At 35.6% G+C, this 22769-nt stretch overlaps 1 protein-coding gene across 4 annotated transcripts in view; it reads left to right on the top strand.

Moving 5' to 3' along the window:
- The window catches only part of KHDRBS3 (KH RNA binding domain containing, signal transduction associated 3), a 101751-nt gene that overhangs the window by 66092 nt on the left and 12890 nt on the right, over positions 1-22769 (top strand). For all 4 annotated transcript variants that reach the window (XM_030011466.1, XM_030011465.1, XM_030011464.1 and 1 more), the window contains 2 exons: positions 1017-1209; positions 12628-12710. In XM_030011466.1, coding sequence (XP_029867326.1) covers positions 1017-1209; positions 12628-12710 — 276 coding nt within the window. The remainder of the gene's footprint in view (positions 1-1016; positions 1210-12627; positions 12711-22769) is intronic.

The following is a 22769-nucleotide window of genomic DNA, read 5'->3' as shown; positions in this document are numbered from 1 at the left end:
ATTAGTTGATGGCTTGATAGGTAGAAAGGTAGTGTGGAGCTTGTGCTTGTTTGTTTTCTTTTATGTAAGGGTGTGACTTCCTCGGAACAAGTCTATATGCCTACAGAGCAGTCGTTTAAACTTAATTATACTCCATGGGGTGACATGATCTCCTTTAAAAAAGGAGATGTCTATTAGCAATGTTTTAAACATCCTGTTTAAAAGATGATAAATGATGCAAATTTCTTATAGGTTGTACCTCTAAGTCTCTCCCTTTACTATAGGGAGGCGGGGGGGAATGCCACTTCTAAATGGATCAAATATTTTCAAAAATTGTTCTGGTTTAGGTCTCATTTTTCATCCATATGTTAAGTGTCTGAAGTAATGGAATGCAAGTTAATGCTTATCATTCTTTCAGAAATTTAAAAACAAACATACTGCTATTTCTTGTTCTTAAATACATACAGAACATCAGGTTATATCCTATAATCACCCTGCACATTTATTACATGTTTGAATCTTTCCTGCAACAGCTGGAAATCTCTTCAGAACCAGAAGAAAATGTAATTTTTCTGACCCACTCAATCTCTTAGATGCAGTGTGATCTTTGGATTGCATTTAGAAGCTTACACAGGATCAGAAGGGAGTTGCAACTGATCCCTCTGTGCAGGGTTTGAGTATGATATAGCCTGACAGCTTCAAATTAACCTGTTATTCTGATTGTGATTTCACATACCATAAGTCAAATTCTAGTGAAGTTGACTGATTCCAGCAAATTGGTTTGGGTGTCTCTGTATATGAGAATGACTCAAGCTAGTGAGAAGCTCATCACTGAATCACATGTCTAGTTTGTATCTTTCAGCATTTTTTGCATAATGTGTGTAATTGGATTTAAGCATACAGAAAAACGACAAACTATAAACCTCTTTTAGACTTCTGGCTGTAGCAAGGCTAAATTGTCATGATGTGGGGGAGGGAGCTGTTAAAAGGGAGGCCAAGGTATAGTATTTACTGATAAGTGATCCATATATTCACAGGGGCCGTGGAGGAGTGCCTCCACCACCGGCAGGAGTACCGAGAGGGGCACCAGCACCCAGAGGAGTGCCTCCCAGTAGAGGACCAGTCAGTCGTAGCCGTGGACTTCTGGCACCCAGAGCAAGAGGAGTACCTCCACCTGCAGGCTACCGGCCCCTTCCACCACCTCCAGCACAGGAGACTTACGGTGAATATGTAAGTCAAGCTGTTGACGTACTGTGCGTTATGTGTATAATTTTGGAGGGATAATCCCTTCACTTTAGAACTCAGTAAAATCTCTTTAATTAGTACCGAATTAAGTCTTGCACCCAGAATCTGTGGCAACTGTGGTCATTTCTCGTCACCTTTTCAGACTTGAACTGTTTCATATTAATAAAACTTCAGGTTATGTGTAATGCCATAAAGACATTTACAGTGCATTTGGCAAAATAGTTATGTCCCTCTTAAACATACTATATTAGGCTTCTGCTTTACAAAAACCTGAAAAATCACGTTGTCAGTGGATTTTTAATTCTCAACTAAAACCGAGAATAATACTCTACTCTTTTTCCTAAGCCTATCTTTGTGGTCATATAACTGTTCAACGATTAGGCAATTAAAATATTTTTATGAAAGCTTCAGAATTGATCCTAAAATTTTAACAATGTACAGTGTATCTTAATAAGCCATGCATATTTATCTTTATTTTATTGTATTAAAAATTAAAAAAACACATCAAAATGCTTTATATTGTACATGACTGAAAATTATAGATATTTATGAATTGTTAGGGTAAATTTAATTTAAATTGAACTTACAGAGCAGTGAGATAAAGAAAAAAGCTTATTAAATCAAAACTGTCATCATAAAAATCAAAACTGTCATTGTAAAAATGGATTTAGTTTTGTAGAAAAATAACATTTTCAAGGACAATGCTTTCAATGTTATATATATCTTAAAGCTTTTAGTGTGCCCTCTTTACAGCCAGGTCTGACTGGACTTTGTTGTTCAGACTAGCAAAGAAGGAAATCCTGAGCTCCAGAGAATGGTTTTGTTATTGAGACATTTTTTGCTTTTCTCTCAACCTTTCTTCTACCTACCTCCTCCATCTCTTCTTCCACTCCCCCTCTCCCAAACCCTCTAAATCAAATCTCAACCATTGTCTTTTGGATCAGAAACCTAATTTTCTATATAACACTTAAAGCTTTATGCAGAAAGAAGTTTAATGTCGTTAGAAGTTCAATGTCATTAGTACAAACACTTATACCCATACCTGAACAATTCAGAAGAAATTTATGTAGTTTATTAATGTTATGAGAATTAGTACTTGAACAATGTATCTAAATATCCCCTGGCTATGCCTGACTTGACTAGTCAAGATGGGTACTGCAAATATTTCACAATGCTGTCAAAGGACTTAGTCCTCATTAAACAGCCTGTTTCCAGGGCATACACTGTAGAATGCATGGTGATGTGGTAGAAAAACCTCTTTGAGTAACTACATATTTATATATATCTGCTGTTTATAGCATGTGTATATAGAAGTGGCATGGAAATAACAGCTGTTCAAATCAGTATCCTGACGTATGCTTTACTTCTGAGAGAGAATAATTAGAAAATAGCACTATAAAGAAAAATAGTGCTGTGCTGTGCTAAACAACTTCTAAAAAGAATGTTCTCTAGAACTGGATCACTTCTCTTCCAAACAAGATATCTTAACTGGGATAGATATATTTAAATCTGTAATTGACAAAGCAATGCTAGCTGGTCCGTTTTAAAACTACCATATTTTCTGTGTCTCCTTTGTTAAAACGGAGATTCATTAGAATAAAGTTTTGCTAGGACGTGAGCCATTGGTGTATTGTATGTTAAATGTTAAACTTAATGCATGGTATTTTTTTACCTGCCCGTTTGTAGTACATTATCAAAGTGCCTTAATTGTATCTTTTACAGGTTAAGGTAACATGCTAGGAGTCATTAGTAGTATTTCTGTCCTTTCCTTACTAATTGCTGTTTAACCATATCTAGTATTAAGTGCTGGTTTGCCAACCTGAATATCAGAGCAGGATAAGGTGTCACTGTTTGCTGAGAAGTGTCTGTAGAATGAGAATGTCAGTGAGATTGTGGGTATCATAAAAGGTTATTTTAAGCAGCATATAATTTCAGACGCTTGGAGACTGGGATATCCAGAGAGGTTACAGAGCAGCTCTGAGAACTTTTCCATTGAGGACTGGAAAGTCTTCAGGGATTCATGAAGCTTTTAATTCCCTTAGGCTTACAAGCCTCTGCTTTGTACTCATTAAAATAATGTGAAAATACGCAAGTTGAGAAAAGCAAACTATATCCTGGATGGAAGCCTTCCGCCACTTTTGTAACTCTGTAAATATCTCAAAGATGATGCAGGGCTTTTTGTACATAAAGTCCTTGCCCGTTTCCACTGTGGAGTACTATTAAGTATACCTTGTGACAGAAAATAAGGCTGTCATTGAGTCACAAACAGCCTTCCTTTTCCTTCACTCCCTTTGTTAACTTTTTTTTTGTAGTCCTTGAGACCAATAAATCTTTAACATCTATGAGGATCTTACTCAGTTCTGCCTCCTGCCTATCCTTATCTCTCTCCTTCCTCTTCCTGATTGTTTAAGAAGTTGTTTTCTAAAGGATAACATAAAAATGGGAAGGGGAATACCTATTTTATTCTGAAAAATTGGAAAGGTTAATTCTGGAGGCAGTATCTCACACAGCGACGATCATGCCACAGGCAAAAAATCATTCATCTGAATTTAGATGCATTTTAACGTGAGCTCAAGATGAAGAGAACTAGGTGATCATTGCTGTCCTGTGCTCGGAGCCCGTAGGGAAGTTGTCCAGAACTTACCCTTCACCGAAAGCTCTTCACAGAGGTAGACGACCTCCGTTGCCTGTCAGCTTTCTGGGATGTTTGTAACACTAATTCTGGATGCTTGACGTGGCCTTCTCTGCTGAAGTCATGCAACATATCAGACTAGCAGCAATATCTGCACATTTTTCCAGTTCAGTATAACTAGTTTTTCCACTCCAGTGTTGCTAGTCTCACTTATGCATCTCTCAGCCCCAGGACCCATTCTTCCTGGGACCTCACCATATTGTTAGTAACATGATGAAGTTTTTGAAGCCACTGAAATGACAGTTCCTTATCATTTTCTGTGAACATTGTCTTTTTAATAGCTTGTAGCATCAGCTTAGACGATAGCAAAAATTCAGGCCTCTATGGCCAGCCAGCTTTATAATCACCATTTTAACCTCACTGCTCTGGTGTGATAAACTTTCTCTGAAGGCTAACACGCCTCCCATTTTTATGTCCTCAACCACTCAGGTCAGGAGAAAGCCCAGTATGATGTGTGAAGCATGGCCAGGATTATTTTTATAATGCTTGGATAAGGGAAATTATGCTAGATGGTTGCTAGATTTATTGAACCACTTACAGATAGATTCAGGGACATCATTCTCTTAATTATATGAGATTTTTTCTCTATTCATTGAACAAAACTGTGTAATAGATAAAAATATTTTAATTATTTTTAAGTTGACAATTTATTCCATTAAGATAAGAAATAGAAATTGTATTTAACTGCTAGCTGGAGATTTTTAGCTTTTCCATAACTTTCAGTAAGCAGGAAATTAGTAACAGTATGCTAGCAATTCACTACTTTTTAATAGTGTCAATTCCTTAGCCAATGCTCAGTCAGACATCGGTTAGACCATAACTGTCCAGTCTCAGTTACTGTCTAATAACAGTTGCTGCTCTCTGCCTCATCCTGTTGCCCTCTTCTTACCAGCTTCAAAACTTTGAGGCTCTTTCCAAATTAGTAACACAGCAATATGGCTGAAGCTTTTTTAAGATTAGATTTTTATTAGCTGCTATTTTCATTTTACAAAGGTAAATATTTTGTAAATATTCTGTGAGTATTTAAATTCTGTATTTTGTATGAATATGTTTGTGATCATGCCATGTCAAGTCCTGTTTTGGCTGCTTAAATGTGTTAAATGCAAAGTGAAATTTACAAGTTTATAATCAGATTTTTAGGCATTGAGAATTGCACTTTAAACATGTATTTAAAACCCATTGCTGTCACAGTGTGGAATGTCTGCACTGAAAAATTAAACTTCTCAGTCTAGCAAGTTATGGCCAAGACTTGCTTCAACACTACATCGAAAGGCAATCAGATCTAAATGTTCCTCCCTAGTGCATGTGGGGAAAAGTTGTGGCAGAGCTTTAGTTCTGTTTATGGGAATTTTATTGATGTTTTCTTGTGTTCAGGCAGGGGTTACTTCAGTGGCAGATTTTTCTAATGCGATGACCACATGTATAATTTCTAGCAGTTAATGCTTCAATTAGAATGCTTCAATGAGATTGCTTTCTGTAATAAGAAATTGAATTAAGGTGGAATGTCTACCAGTAAGAGACCTAGGGACCCTTTCTAAAGTTAAGTAAATTGTAACTTGAAAAAGAACATTATGAACTATTTCCAGTTACATGCAAAGATATTTTTTTTTTGTAACTTAGATACAGACTACTTAGAAGGGTGCACAGAACACTTGGATACAAAAGAGAAGCTGATAACAGACTTCAAAATCTACTCTTTAAAATGTATATTTAGTTATTGCCTGATTCTGGAAGATCCTAAAGCTTAGGGATTGCTAAATTTTAAAAGATTATAGTTCCTGAAGCATACATTTCTGGATATTTCCAGAAATATGTTACTTTTACTGGTGGACAAAGTAGTGTTTCAGACTTAATTTAGACTTAAGCTTGTAATTCTCATACGAACTCTGTACTGTGAGACTATACTCACACTACGTATACTATAAGATACATATATGTTATAGATACTAAAATAGTGTGAGACTATGCTCATCAGTTTCCCATGAGAAGTGGAGAAGACCCAAAAGACATTACATAACATGCTGGCTAACAAGTTCCCACCCAAACAATGAGCAGAAGATGTGATGCTATATGTCTCTTCGTAACTTAAAGCTCAGTATTTCTCCAGTAGTGGAAGACCCTTGGTTCAAATTCCTGTCCCAGGTATTCATATTCCCTTGGTTCTCTCTGGAGATGGTGTGCTGACCACCAGGAATAGCATACATAGTGTTAGAAGTGGTTTCTGTCCTTTTGATTTTGCAAGAAATCCTTACAAATTTGTGGGAAGATTTAAGGGATGTTTGTTCTCAAGTGACGTTTGGCTGGATGGCTAAGAACAGAAATCCATTTCATGATCCAGTGATTATTAGGAAATATGCATATATGTATCCATGAGTGAAAGTAATTAACACAAAGTCTTACTATTTACAGGTGAGAGCCCATTCAGCTGAATAACCTATAGCTTATTATTTAGTACACCTTCCTAGAAAGCTGATGCAAATTGTTTTGGTCTCCAGTATTAAGCTTGAATTCTCCATCTCTTCATTGAGATCATACATAATTTAGATTTTGAAAAACTGAAAATTAGGGTTAAAAAAGGATACTGTAGAAGCAGTTTCTTGGAGCTATTAATACAATGTTGATCTTGCGTGGTAAACTGTTATTGAAGTAGACTTTTTCCTCACTAATATTTATTTGCTCTCTCAATGTTTGTGGTTGAAAAAGGAAAGATTTGTAGGAAAAAGAGAGTGAAAACTTTGTATACAAGATGAAAAAACCCAAGCTTTTTATTTAAAATAAATGCTTCTTGCAGTTGAGGTGGCAAAGTAAGGGCTAATCCAGATGACATAAGACTTTGAAAAGAATTTAAATTCTCCCTGATTAGAGTTCAAGTATAACTTTAATGTTGCTTTGCAAGAGTGACACTATGTCTTAATTTACTGTGGTCTTCTGAATATTGATAGTTGCCTAGTAACATGCAACATTTTAACCAAGTTAATTTAAAATGTTTTTGTTTGTGTAGTTGTTTTGAGTGTGAAGCTTTTTGTTTGGGTTCCTGGAAAAGGGTTTGAGGTAGCTTCATTTTCTAGAACTAGAGGAATGTTTTTTTGTCCATTCTGTCTCTGTTCCCCTCTGTGGATAATGTTGTGGTTTCTACTTAGGTCTTAGACCTTTTTTTAAACAATGTATTTACTGACTTGTGGCTTTTCAGAAGTGCTAAGACTATTCTTAAAGTCAGGGTGAATTCAGGTAAGACTTTTGGAAAGCAAGTTCGTAACAGCAAACCATTATTTCTTGACTTTTTTTGCCAATTACAATGTTCTTTTTCATGCTAAATAGGACAAGCAAGAAGAAAGAATGTCTAAAAGTAAAGTCTCTCAATTGTTTTGTTTCATTTTTAATCTTTTATATTTATCTTCTCTGGGGTTTTAAGGAGGAGGTGGAGAAAGAATGGAAAATCTTTCCATTTTCTCAGGAACTCAGGCAACTTTGGCTGTGGAAATAGTGGAATGTTTTTGGGGAAAGGCTGAAAAGCTTTTCTACCTGCCTGTCTTGAAGTTGAGAGTTCACCTATAACGTGCATATAAAATATTTTCTTCTCAAATGATTTTGGAGTTTAAGCTGCTGGTCTAAGCTACCATTTTCTGACTTGATATTATCGAATGAGCATGAGTTGTTGTCCTGATTCTGACACTGCTCCCTCCTGTTGTGTATAGAAAAATAGAATTTTTTGGCCTGATAGTAATTTGGTTTAAGTGTTACTGCCTATATTCGTTAGCAACTCTTTCTATTTTTTTTGTTTTGTTTTTTTGTTTTGTTTTGTTTTAAGATGTGTGAAAGACAATCCACTAGTACATTTCTCATTCTGGGAATACCTTATTTGTTCTGGCTCAATATGCACTAGGCTTCTTCTAGATGAAAACAGATGAAAATCTACAATATAAGAGCTTACAGTCTGTGCATGTTTGCTGCTAATGTCCTTAATGTTATCACTCAGACTTTAGATTGTAGTAGCTACCCATATTTGTTTTGATTGCCCCATATTGCCTGTTGATTTAATGATGGGGAGATGTTATTTCCACGTAACAAAATGGCTGTTCCTTCCCTTAACAATTCTAATTTGCCGAAAAAATTCTTCATTGCACTGCACTGAAGTTGCCTCATGTTCTTTCTCCTTCAAGTTAATCTCTGCGCAAACAATTTTTTCAAATGTGATAGTTTTTATCTGGAAGGAAGACATTCCTCCAATATTCTGTGATAAAGTACTGGTGTAAGTATTAATTTCAGAGAATGATGAGGAAAAGAAACAACAACCTTTTTAGTTGTAGTGATAACAGCCTTAATTTTTTCCCTTGGATGGATTTCCCTAGTTGGGAAGAGCTGGAAAATTGATTTCTTATTGATTTGATGATTTTTTTTTTTTCCAGCACTACAAATGGCCTTTTGTTAAACTGAACTTTTTACCCTCTTTTTTTTCTTCCTGTTTCTCTGTCTTGTTCTCTTGGAAACATTGTTAATTTCTCCTAAAGAGAGCCCAAATGCTAGTCTATCATTGTCACTGCCAGCAGATTATAATTTAAAGCTACCATTTCATGTTCCCTATGAACACTGGTATGTTTAGAGTACTTAATTATTAGAAAGAAATACTGATGAGCAAGGCTTAGCATGATTTATAATGTTTTGGGTAGCGTAGGGGTTTTGGCAGAGATTGCTTTCATTGCTTTTATCATCTTTTGACCTGTGATAGTAAGTAACTTACTATTTAATATATTTGAAGGGTGCATATTTACACATTGCCTTTGGTTCTGTTCATGAAAAATTTCTGCACCTCGCACTGAACAATTACTGTTACCAGTGCTGCTCTTTGGATTTATTTCAACTGCGGGCACTATCTTTGAGAAAACTGCAGGCAGAAGCTCTCTTTAAGAGGAAATGTAATGTGATTCTGGCTTATCAGCTGGCTTAATAAAGGAGTTATTAATAAGGTTTGAGATTTCACAGAATAATTTCATGTTCTTTTCAGAAGATCTGTCTTGTAGTTCTAGCTCTTTTGTTACTTTGGGGGAAGATTCTTAAGACTGAAATTAACAGAAGTCAGGACAATCGCTTTTGATACCTTGCTGGTCGATATTTTAAATGTGTGGAAAATACCTGTAGTTTAAGAGGACTTTAGCATTTTCAGCTTATCTTTTTCTACACTTTCGTTGTAAGCACAAACTGTGCAGCACACTTTCCTTCTTTCTGTCAGACTAAATGTGATGAGAATTAGTTTTCTAGGTTATCCTGAAAAGTAGAATAATGATTAACAGAAACAAAATGCTTCCATTCATGGGATGAAAATATGATCTTGTTTGGACTTTTGTTTTTTGGAGTGGGAGGGAAATATGGCTTCACTAGTAAACACTTTCTGATTAGCAAGTACCTTTAGGAAGAGCTATTTATAGACTTATGTAATTGGAGTAAAGGGGAAGTCCATTGTATTGCATTTGGTAGGTAGTAGGAATGCAAATGCTGTCATCCACATGAAGAAGAATAATGGCTTTAAATACAAAAATGAATGTGTTTATAAATACCCAAAACATACTGAAAAATCGGCAGGGAAAATGCAGTTAAAATATTCTTATGAAGGTGTCATTCTTCCAGTATTATACAGAAAGAAAACTGTATAGCAATGCTTGTCAGCGAATCTGTGATGTACTTAGTACAGGATATCTGTGCATATTTAAGTTCTGTCCTGTCTATTTTCATTATATATGTGTAAAAATGATAGTTATTTTCATTTAAGTTAACATGATGTTTTATAGTACTGAAACATGCTAGATGGCCAAGGATATTTCACCTAGATACTAAATAAAGTTATGTGTTTCAGAAAGAAAATACTCAAGTAGTGTGCATTTAATCTAAAATGTAAAACATCCTGCCCTGGCCAACCTTATTTGTTAACATCCTGAAAGAGAAAGTTTTCAAATACTGTATGACTAAGCGAAAATACTGTGTCAGACCTAATTCAGGGAAAGCTCTGAAACATACTTCATCTGCCCCCGCCTAATTGCTACTTCAAGGGAATAGTGCACAGTAAACAAATGTTTTGGAATTTGAAGCTCTTATCTCTTAACAGAACAAGCCATTGAGAGCAGCTCTTTAAACCTATTCTATTTTTTCAACATGTTGCACACAAAGTTTATCTTTGTTTTAATGTAAATTTTGGGGTTTATAAATGTAAATACATCAATAAAAAAGGAAGAATTGATCTGTTTAAGCAGATTATAGTAACTGCAACAGCACGGGTTGATCTCTTTAATGCTAAGTGACAGGATTCCCCCATATAGACTGCAAACCAGATATCTTTCTATTCAAAGCATATAAGAGCCACCTTCAATATAATAATGCAGGGCTTAATTTCTGCAGTAGTATATTTGTTAACACACAAAATGGTGAACTGTAATGAGTTCTGGGAAAATTCTCTCTGGAAGAGAAATGCTAATACTAGAAACACTTAAGTCTGATACAGCATGGGCCTCCCTAAAATTTTCCTTTTGTTCTGCTGGACATGTTGTTAAGCTTCTTCCTATTTCAAATTTACTTTGTTCTTTTGTCTTCAAGAAGTCATAGATACACCATAACTTCAGAGTAGTCTGTTCTCCCCTTTTCTTTCATGATCAGCTTTTTAGTGAAATAGTTAACATATGTGAAGAATAGGACTGATTGCTTAAGAAGTCTCCAGTGATTCCTTAGTGGCAAAGCTTTCTGAACATGTGAAAAGGTTAATTTCAGTCCTTTTCTTTTATTTGTTGTCACTGCTGGGTGTGCATGGTTTGAAGTTTGGGAGCCCCTCTTAGGGATGGCTGATTCACAGTTGGGAGATTCTATGAGAGGAGACCAAATGTCATGTAAATGTTCTGGAACAGAGCAAATAAGTTGGCTCAGACAGCTTCTGCTGTTGATCAATGTCTGTATTGTTAACAGATGTCTGTGTATTGCATCAATAAGTAATAAAGTGCTTGTTCGTAATCACTGCCAGGAGGCAATGGTTTTGTGGGTTTAGTGTGTGGCTTATCAAGAAAAATCCATATCCATATCAGATGGGCAAAGAAAATGCTAAGACTCTATTTTAATTTTTAGTTTCAGGACAGTGAATTATTGAAAGAGAAAACAATGCATTTCCTTTTCAAGTGGAACTATTTATCCATGGATCTCTTCGCAACAGACAATTGGAAAAATCCTCATTTCTTCTTCCAGACCTATGAATAGGCTGTCACTCGTGTGCTGGCAAATATTCATAGACACCCTTCTACTAATCACTGCTGGGAAACAATCATGTTCACTGATCTAGCGGTGGTGAAGTAGTACTGATGGGCAGATTGCCTGGTTTTCCATATAAGCAATTTCAAATGACTGGAAAAAAATGTTAAAAACTCTCTTAGCAAATTCAGTTTCCTATCAGTTGTATTGAGGATGTCATTGGCTTCTGCTATAGAAAGCTTTCTTTATAATGTCTAGAAAGCTGTCAGATTCCAATCATTGGAGATGTTTTCTACTAGAGTTGGACAATCCATCTTCTGTCATCCCTACCTAATTGATACTGGTAGTCGGTTTTGTTTTCTGTCATTGCTAAAAGATTCTTAAAGGTTCTTTTTCCTGGAAGAGAGTTTGTCCTTTCATGAGACTTTATCCTTACATTGCCAGGGCTTGATACACGTTTGTTCAGAAAACACTGTATGTAAGATGATGCCTGATTTTCATTTTGTCTGGTCCCTATATCTTCAAAGTGTCTTCTCATTAGGTCATTCTCATCTGGCAAAACTGTACAAGATAGCCCTAAATATCCGTTGAGGTCTCTGGCATATTTGGATAGGATTTGGACATTGGGATTTCCTAGGAGTCAGTACAAAGGAAGTGCCATTTCTACTTTTCATGTCTTTAGCTCAGGTTTATTATTGGATGAAACAATAAATTAGTGACAGTCTTTGGATTTCTATAGCGCATCCTTCTCTGGGACAACACAGCGTCGTCACTCATTTTTATCTTGAACTTCTGCGTGGCTTGTAGCTGGAGTTAGTGGTTTGTTCAACTTTGTATTTAAATCCAGTGCTATTTTGGGAAGAGTGTTCCTACAGTGTATACTTAAATAGTGTGGGTAATGTGGGAGGAGTAAGAAAGCCTTACTTTTAGTTTCTTAATGGATGCTAAACTCCCACAAGTTGAGGAGTATGCAGAGGGCATTCAAAGAAGTAAAACCATCATTCTTACTAGTTTTATCTCTAGGGAATTTCTTTCTCATCTGTAGTCTACGTAGAATATTGAACTTATTGTCCAGAAATAAGTCAGCTAGCTAAGTCAGTTGCACAATACTTATTCAGGTGTTTTAATTCCTGAGATGCTTCCCAGAGCTTTCTTGAAGATCAGTAGCTCACTCAGCTCAAATTCAAGTACGTGGAGACATGAAGCATTTGTACTGTCTCTGCGCAAGCCAGTGTTAAATAAAAAAATCTTTTCGGAGCATATTGCCAGTAGATCAAAATACATTTGAAGTAATTATAGTCTTAGATGTGTGTGGCCTCCTAAATGGAAGTAGTCTCTATTAATATCATTAAGATATTGCCATTTCGTGGTATACTTATGTCATATATGCATTTCAGGAGAGTATTGTCTTTCATATTTATTACGTGGTTACTGATTTGTTTCTGGCGTGTGCTTACGGTTAATATTGCCTTTCTTTTATATCGTTTCAGGAGTATGATGATGGTTATGGAACTGCTTATGATGAACAAAGCTATGATTCCTATGATAACAGCTATAGCACTCAAGCACAAAGGTAAGTCTCCAAATCTGCTGTAACTACATTTGAAATATTCTGCAGTTGGAAAGTTAGTTTTACTTAAAGATCTTTTTCTATTTCATCTTAAACAGCAAAAATGTTATAAGAAATTAGGAATTATTAGAAATAACCCCAGTGTTATTTGTCTCTAGTATCACGTAAGTATAAAAGTCAAGTTACTTAGTGGTTGAAAAGAAACAGAAATGAGAACTTGAAACAAAGAGTTTTAGTCATGCCAAATCATAAATCAGAAAGTTTTCAGAAGTTCAGGAATTTCAGAAAGACTTAATTCAGATCCATTTTGGGAGGGAGGCGGGGGGAGGGAGGGGAGATGAGGAAAAAAACCCCAAACTTTATAAAAGGTATTAAATCATCTGAAACACAGAGCTGATTGCATTTTCTTACTACTTGAACATGGATATGTTCCAGTATTTTACCTTTATTTGGCTGTAAAAAAAGTACACCTTTTAGTTTGTTTTACTCCCTCATGGAATTGTCTTTGTGGCATTTGAATCTCTTGCCATTTGTGTCCTTCCCCTATTCATTCTTAGCATTATTTTTAAGCACTTGTGATTTTTTTTTTTTTAAACTTTGCTTTCTTCAAAGGAATTGCTATTTGGAAACTCCATGAATTACAAGGAATACTAATATCTCCCAATGATGAGAAAAATGCTATGAAGTATAACCTACTTGTACTAGGTGGTAGTTTGAATTTAATGCAAATATCACATGACACATTATTTAGCAGCTTGGCTTATTGTCCTCACTATTAGGTACTTCTAATGTGCATGTCTGGAAAGGGAGTTTCTGTGCACCTTTTACTGAGCTGTAATTCTCGCTCTTTTTCTCTTGGACCAAGCATTCATAGTTTGATCAGTGGTAGATTTTGTAATGTCATTGAGAATTTCTTGAAACTTTTATGGCAATAAACTTCAAATGTTTCAAACAAGAATGTTGAGAAAATTGTAAAATAAAGTGCTATAGTTCTGCGTTACTACTTTGGTTATTTGGGGTTATTAGAGCTTCAAACCTTGCCCATTGGGAAGATGATGACAGTAGGAAAGGGAGATATTGGTGGATATTGTGATGCTGATAAATACTGATTAGACTGTCTTACCTTCAGCTAGATATTTAGACTATTAGATACAGACATTTTTGTAATGTAGCCTTATCTGAAGTAGTACATAACTGTTCACAGCAAAGTTGGGAAAGAAGCTGTTTACACCTGACACCTGCTTTGCTGTAGTGTTGACACACCCAAGTTAAATTTTGTTGTATAAATTAGTATTTTCCTGTGCCCAACAATTTAGTCAATGTGAAAAAGCTTAGTGGAAAGTTCAAGTGTCATTGTTGAGAACTAACAGAATGAAAATACCTTTGTGTCTGATACTTGGCTACTACAGAGTCTTGTAAGCTACTGAAAATTGATAAAAATAGTACAACTTAAGAAACCAGCAGTGTAGGACCTTCAAAATATAAGGCTCTGTAGGATGTTACGTTTAGAGAGCAGCTGCTAGTAATGGATTTTTTTTCCAAAAAGAAAATTACCAAAACACTCCTCAACTTTTATGTTGGTAATTCTGTTCTGTTTTACTGCTTCTAGTGTTGGTAAATGGGTTTATTGCACACAAACATTTGGACTTCATTACGAAGTCATTTGCCTGAGCCAAAACTAAGCATTACTTGGATTTGATATTTTTTTCTGTGTTAAGAACATTTTCATTAAGATTTTTTTCCTTTGAACTAAAATTAGCAAAAAGTAAATCTTCTAAGAAATGAAACTGCTCTTGTAAAGGACTAATACATAAGTATATATATAGTATTCTTAGATATAATATGTGCACATGCTTAGCCCAGTCTGGAAGGAGACACTTCATAAAATGATTGCTCTGCTTTGTATTTTACCTGTAGTTTCACGATACATATACTGTTAGATTTTGTTGAATTCATTATCTTTGGAATGATTACTTCATTTTTTCCCCCCTAATTTTATTAAGTACTGCATGGTAAAAGACAACAAGAAATGATTCACTTGTACATTTCTCACGGGGTATTGACACTCATTCTCTGGCATATTTTCTGGCTTGGCAAAAAGATTTTTAGGATTGTATTGGCAGACAAAAAGTAATAACTATAAACAGCCATCTGAGCTACCTAGAACAGCATTCCTTTCTTTAATCTGAATATCAAATAGTAGCCCATATTGCAAAATGTCATTTTGTAACCACTAAGAGATGCTTATCATATTTGGGTGCATTACAGTGTCCTTACTGTGAAGGAAATTAGGGAAAAGTGTATTGTTTTCATAACTTAGCCTTATATCATTCTTGAAGTTTTTCCCTCATAAAGTATGGGAAGAAAATACATTTGCACATAGAGGGCATTCAACGTGTTTAAAATGCATCATTTAGTGACTAGCATGTGCAAATAACTTTTCCCCTTTCCTTTTGTAAGTTGAAAGTAGTAATCTTAAAAAGAGTATTTCTACTATATCTTCTGATATTAATTTCTATAGAAGTTTTGATATTAATGATACTGTGTATTGAAGAGGACGTTTGAGAAACAGCTAGTAAACTGAAAAGATGGGTTTGCTCATTAAATTATTTGCAGTAGTCTTTCAGTATATGAACCCTCTTCCTGCACCTCATCAAACTTTGTTAATGTTCACAAGTGTACATTGTGTGTACAACGTATATGTGTGATACAGCGGAGACAGTTGAAATATTCATTTTGGTTTGTAAAGTTTTTGCTCATTTTAGCAATTCCTCTGTTAAAGGTGGAAATTCTCCAAATTTAACCATTCTGCACAACACAGCATAACTTTCCTTTATGGTTTTTAATTTTGACGTTCCTAGTGTATTTCCCAGAAATAGCCGAATCTGAGGTGGACTAGGATGGGTAATATGTTCAGATATGAAGAATAGCATACTATATATTTCGGTGTGCATTAAGATAGTTGAGTTTAATGGCAGTTTATTTGACACTGTGTGAGACTGTATCCTTGCTTGTGCTTGGCAATCTGAACCTTTAGTTAAAACCTGTCACAGCACTAATAGGGAGAGAAACATCAGAGTTTTCTCCAAGTTCTCATCTATCTTAATGCACTGTAATCCTATTAAAAATAGTTTTCCTTTAACACATTTTCTTATCCACAGTTTTTTTGTTTGTGTAACAAAGCCCCAAATAGTGCTTCAGGATGTCTTTTAACAGAATTATTTTTTTTTATGGTCAAAAAGACTTTAAAAAAAAATCCCTTGGAGCTGTACTGAGCTTGGCTAGATAACTGATTTTTCAGAAGAGATGTGACTAAGTTGTACGTATAGTTTTTTGCAGAGGATTGTTAGATGATATTTTTAACAGTATAAACTGGCATGGTTATCAACTGGGCTGTTCAGTATTGTTATAAAAAACCAAAGCAATCTAAATTAATTTAACAAAATAATGAACACAGTCAAAAGCCATGTCATTTATAGTTGATACTCAATGCCTAGCTAAGGAGATCAGCAAGACTAGTCTGAATGTTTCTCTGTCATACAGGGCAGATTTCACATTATGCAGTCAGCAATTCCTTCATAAAATTTCTTCTATATGCATATGTAGTAATTTAAGACATGGAGTTGTATGCTAAAAACCTCTTGGGGATCTTATGTTAGAACATGAGGTACCAGTGTGAAATGCCATGCTCGTGTAACTGGTGCTGGTATTTTCTTATGCCAGATGCATGTAGATTTGTCAGCTCCCTTCAATGGCACATATGCATGCTTACTTACACAACCTAGCTGACTCTTAAAGGACTTGCTCAAATCTGTCTAAAATTGTAATCCTTTACTTGGATTTATTGCAGAAAGTAGTGGGTGTTTTAATGGTCTGATGTTAATGCTAGACCAATTTTATTATGAAAATTCAGAGAAGAATGTTGTGGAGGAAGCAGGAGCATTTAGTTCGGTCTTCATTTAAATTTGTAGATCAGTTTAAACATTTTCAGCATGATGAAAAATTCTATTTATTTTAAATCTCAGAAATATGTTTCAAATGGAGAAAAAGTGCTTTTGTCCCTTAGTGGCTCCATACATGATCTGCACAAGTGTTTGCGAAGACAATAATAGGGCAAAGGGAAATGGATGCTAATAAATCAATTGGCACTGTCAGTTCACTGTTAATGTTCTCCAGAATACGTGAGATTTATCACTGAGGAATTGTAGAATAATGGTAGTGTATGGAAACAAAGTCCACCAGGGAGATGTACTACATCATTCGGATTTAGCGCTGCCATCTGCTTAATAGCATTGAGATGACTACAGAGGTACTTATGATCAACCATTCATAGCAGTGACAGATGCTGCAGAGAGTTAACGTGCCAGAGAATGAGGTTTGTTACTAAAATTCAGATTATGTGACAAGGTTGCCGAGAAAGGGGGCTGAGTTTGTTACCTCTCCAGCAGCATTAAAGGTTTACTGTGTGCTTTTAACTTTACTATCAAGAGAGAATGGCTAACACAGTTACTGTAGTACAAAAAAAAATGTGGAGAACCCCATCTGTCTGCTCCATGGCACTCAGAAGTTTCAAATAACTTCTTCAGGCTTGTCTGCTAGCATTTAAAACTGGATAATTCTTTTCTTAGAAGAAAAAAATGCTTTTGTCTAGCTTCATTGTTTTTTACCTACAACAGAGATCAGCAGTCTCAACTATGAAAGGAACAGTTTGTATAACTCTGTATCTGTTTAGGGGCGAGAATAAGTCATTCATGTAGTAATGTAGTCATTTTGTGTTTGATTATAATTATTTTATAAATTTAGAACTGGTTTAGATCTTCAGTCAGGGTGATCTCACCTTCACTCCATTGCAGAATTTAATCTTGAATGCCAATATAAAAGGGGAAAGATTAGGACTCAGGGTAATTGCTGGCTTTATCTCCAGTCTTCTGCAACGTTTTCTGGTTTCCACACTTGCCTGTTAATGCTCTACCTTTCTCTCAGCAGCAACCGTTGTGCTCTTGGCTTAAACATAGTTTCTCAGATGCTGTTCTTGCATATCTAACAATAATTGCTACCATTTCAAATCATATCAAAATGTGATACATTCAAATACCTGTAAGTTGCCTGTAAACCTCAGAGCCATCCAGTCAAGCTAATCTGAAATGAGGGAATTGGCAAATTCTCTTTAGTATACCTATGTTTATTCAGTGCCTCTAGTGTACTCTGTGTTTATTGGTTAATGTGTTGGGAAGTGAGAAGTACAGGCTGCAACTTCATTTTAAATTATTTATCTAAAAGCATAAAAAGATAACTCCCCATGTGGTAGTTCCGAAGCATCTTTAAAAGCCCAGTGTTAGGAATGCCATGTCGTGAGGCCTTATTCTTTACCATTCGTTTCAACAGTGACTGATTCAAGAGAAAATTTCTTTAAAGTAGGGTAGACTGTGTACAATGACCCCGTGGTTTGAAAGGTTTGAGGAAGTTTGCGTTTTGAAGCTTGTGGTAGTTACTTAAGAAAAAAGTAATTTGATGTCAGGTCGAAAAGAGGACTAAAGAAACCGCCCACCTTGATATTGAGCAATGGCCAATTGTTTAACTGATGCCTGAATAATACAACTAAATTTAGAGATTTGAATCCCTCAAATACCAATCTCTGATTTTGCGGCACTCCAGAGGCACCTTAGTTTTGAGAGAAGCTGATTCCTAGTATGGAGTTCTTGCCAAGACCCAGAGATGTAGTCCTCCCCATTTTCCATTAGGAGCTCACATTTTCAGGTGTTTTCTGAAAGTGTGCTTAGTAGTCATACAAAAGATGACGACGTTGCTGTTTATAAGAGAAGGATTTTCATAAAGAGCTGAGGGTATGGATTTGAAATTAGCTTATGGAGGTGTTGCTATAGGTATTTGAAAGTTAATTGCTAACATTTTGTTTGTGATACTCAGTGTTTTAAATTTACATTGTTAAGTTTGTCAGCAATCATGCACTTCCAGGCTGTATAAATATGCATTATATGCAAAACAGTGTCTGTTACTGTAGCTTTTCAAGATGTAATTCTTTGGATTTTAATGCTAGTAGCTGTTTGTATTTCATGCTCTGACTTATAAATCAAATCAATCCACAGCAGTTTGATTTCTGGGGATAGTGCAAATAGCTAGTATTTTGCAATTGTTGCTTATGAACACCTGGTATGTCTGAGCTTATTGGAGGTTATAATTCTGCACAAATAAAGCCTCAAAAGCATTAGCAGAAACAAGGTAACATCTCTTTTAACTGAAAATCCCTGCCATGTCGTTTCCTGCATAATTTTTACGGTCATATTATTGGAAGAGATTATTTTCTGCAGTTTTTCAGATCTAGTTCTTTAGGTTCAGATAATGTTTTCCTTTTTTGTTACCTGTTAAAATGTGACAAGATAAAGTATTCAGAAGTGCCTCAATAGCACAGAATGCTTTTACTGTGAGTCTAACATACATGTTTGAATTTTTTTTAAATCTCTTTACAGAAATCTGGTCTGAAACCTCAGTAAACAGGAATAAGACTAAGGCAATTGAAGTGTCATGATGGAAAAAACTTACCTTTAAAGGAAAAATTAATCTTAACATAAGTGTATCACATGCTGCACTCATAAAATTGGAAAAGGTTTTTAGAATCCTCGTCACGTTGACATTGGTAGATTACTTCACTATTTAAGGAATGTTAGGATTACTTTTAATTTGTACGAATTATACTTGGTAAAATACTTTTTAGATACAAAAAATAATTTCATTTTTCTTCATGGCTTTTCTATTAAACTTAACTATGAATATGCCTCAATGTTTAGAAAACAAGTAAAATGGCATTTAAAAATAAATTGAGACCTGCTAGAGAAAACTTATATAGAGGTGTTATAGTGGTACAAGAAGTAACATGAAATTTTAAATATTTGAGGAATCAAAAAAAAGGAACTATTTCATAAAATTAGATTATTCATTTTGCATGATTGGTTTAATTTTACTTTGGTGATTGTACAGCATCTTGAACTGGGTGGTTGAATTACCACAATATAATTAAAGAGGATGAGTATTTGATAGGATTTAGGATTTTTCTCCTTGACCAATTACACAGGTGAAAACATGAGAAAAGGATGGTCAAACAGGTTCTTTTAAGAAGTCCATATCAGGAAGAAAAACTCATTAACAGTGAATATTTTTTAAATATTAAATGCTATATTGTAGTTATTAATGGTAGCTTGTGGAATTAGCCATAGTTTAAAAATATCTTAATTATGAGTGCTTCAATTTAATTACAGTATGTTTAAAAAAGAAAAAAAGGTACTTTAAGCTTGGATGATGGAGGTAACAAAGAGGAATGAGAGTACCCAGTTGCTAGGCCTCAGCAGGGTGCTGCAGCAATGCCACTAGATATATGGTCTTTGGAGACAGAACTTGGATAATGAGGCTTCCAAATCTTACAAATTAAAGTTGTTACTCATTTAGAAATAACTTTTCAAATGTCTTACATAATGAAACCAGTAGAAAGTTTATTAAGAGGTACAAAGATAAGGAAGAGAAACTACATAGTCTCTCTGTGACTAGAGAAAGGACAGCTTCATAAATTCACACTTGCAGTAGGTAGAGTATATAAAGGGAAGATTTCTTTTCCCCGGTGTGGGATGGAGAAGGAACTTCACTGGAAATTCACACTTGGAAGCCAATGTGTATTAGATGAATCAGAGATGCATGAGAAATTGGGCTTCATCTGTCCAGAACATATTTTTGTCGCAGAACACCTTTTTGTAGATGAAGATTTGACACTATTTTGCTGGTTGACAGTCAACATACTACGTCTACTTACTAGCAGTAATCGAAAATTGCAGGGTTTTTTCTCTTAGACTATCCTGCAGCATTTGGTTTGCTTTCAAGGGAAGAAAAATCTTGCTGCTTTCTGTCAGTGAGGAAATATATATTTAATTGGGCAACTTTAGAAAAGGGAGATGGTCGCAGGAAAACATTAAATTGGTTTTTGTTTCTCCTGCTTGTATTGTATTTTAGAAGAAATACTGGGAGCTCTAAATTGTACTTTCAAGCACAATTTTGGCATCATTCACTTGACAGACCATGAAAAATACAGTTTAGTAACCATCAGAATTGGAGGTTTATCATGGTGTAATTGTCAGGTGCAATGTGCTTGGAACATACGTGTTGATAAAAGTAGGAGAGCCCATGTAAGCCCAGCAAACACGTCTTAGCACTTAAGTGGATTGAATTATCTTCACGCAAGAGGAAGAGGTCTGCCTTGTATTTGGAGAGGCAAGGCTCAAGCCCTGCCTGTGTAAGGAGCATTAGAGAAGCACTGGAAAGATGTTCATGGTAATACATTGCTTTTAAGATCTGTCAGATGCTTATGGTTATGCAGCCCTGAAAACAGTTATAATCTCTTTAACCAAATACATTCTTTGGCACTTTTATTGTTTTTGAATTATATTATATAAAACTGGGATGGAATGATATTTTTTCTCTCAAATGCTCTTCAATGTTAACTGATGATAAAGGATATCAAATTTATAGGAAACTGATGAAAGTTGTACTGTTCCTTCAGTAAATTAGGAAGACAAGAAGGTATGACGTATATCTTACTGAGTAGTATTTCTAATGACAGAATGGTGACATACTGTCTGTGCAGTTTTTGTGGATGATGATGTATTAGAGGCAGCCTTGTCTTGTGCTCCAATCTGTGACAAGTAATATCATATCGGATCTCTAACAACATCTTATGCAGGACTCGAGGGATAACCAAGAATTAGATGGAGTAATACCCACAGCTCTTTCCAGTATTGCAATGGATAGTCTAAAGATTTTGACTGATACCTGTCAGGTCTTCATTATTCTCTGCTGCTTCCACTGTCCTTAGTAGTCTTGCCTGTTTGGAGGGAAAGGGAGGAAAACGCATCCTTTGCCAATGTCAATGTTCACGTTGATTCACATCTCTGTTCTCTGTTTAGCAGTTGGAACACATTTGGTACACACCTGGATAGTTTAAGACTTCTAGTTTCGTTTCCTCTGACTGGAGTCTAGTTCACTTCCCTCAAACTGCTTTGCAAACCAGACAAGTGTGATGTGGGGTGGCTGGGGCTTGGTTCTAATTCACAGGCCAAACCAAAATGCTGGTGTTTACGCAGCCTGAATTTTTAGTTTTTCCCTGGTGCTTTCTTGTTTGAAGTAGTGAATTTTTGACATTTTATTTCGCATTTCTCATGTTTAGGGATGGATTGTTGCTGTATTCTATTCATAGTTTCAAGGTAAAGCTATAGCTCCCTGCTGCTGCTGCTGTTCTGAAGAAGCAGCCTTATTTGTACTGTGTGCTTCAGTCACCTCTGCTACTTGCCATTTACCTTTCATGTTTTGAGAGATGGGACGTGAGAGTGGAGGGGGCAGGGGGCAAGACTGAGTGAGTTCACCAAAAGCAGTAACTGAACATTTCAGATGGTGAAACTGTTAGCTTTAGGGAACTGTGTAGAGTTCTGCTAGAAATACATAGATGCACATAGTTCTGTGTCTGGTGGTCAGCACCAGAATGCAAATGCCTCTGAGGGCATTTCACTATTCAGAAGTGAAATGTATTGCAATTTCTGCCATAAAAAGTAATTTCTAAAGTGATAGCTAAGGGAATCCTTGAGGGGGCACTCTGGTCATCTTTTAGGATTGTAGGTAATAGATTTGTTATTTGTATTATCCATATGAGAGTTCAATGGGGTATAATTTAAGGAAGATTGCATCATTTTTCTGTATTTTATGAAGCTTTCACATATAGATCACAGTTGCTTTCTGAGGTCATTATCTGTTTTACAGACATAAACTGAGATGCAAGGATGAGAGTATGTACTAAAGAAACTTCTGCTAAGAAGTGGCAGAACTGGACATTAAATAAAAATCTATCTGCAAGATGCAAGAAAAGATGTGGATCTGTTCTTGATATCCTGGTTTTAAGCTATGCTGTAAACTGGGTTACAGAATATGGTGTTCTAGTGATCCACAGAAGCATTAAGAACATATATTTAACTCAAATGTTCAAGACAATTATGGAGTTATGAGAAGCTTCAC

This window comes from Aquila chrysaetos, chromosome 4, assembly GCF_900496995.4.
Source record: "Aquila chrysaetos chrysaetos chromosome 4, bAquChr1.4, whole genome shotgun sequence".
In the NCBI taxonomy this organism is placed as follows: Eukaryota; Metazoa; Chordata; class Aves; order Accipitriformes; family Accipitridae; genus Aquila; species Aquila chrysaetos.
Note: the sequence above shows the minus strand (reverse complement) of the source record. Positions and strands in the feature narration are given on the sequence as shown.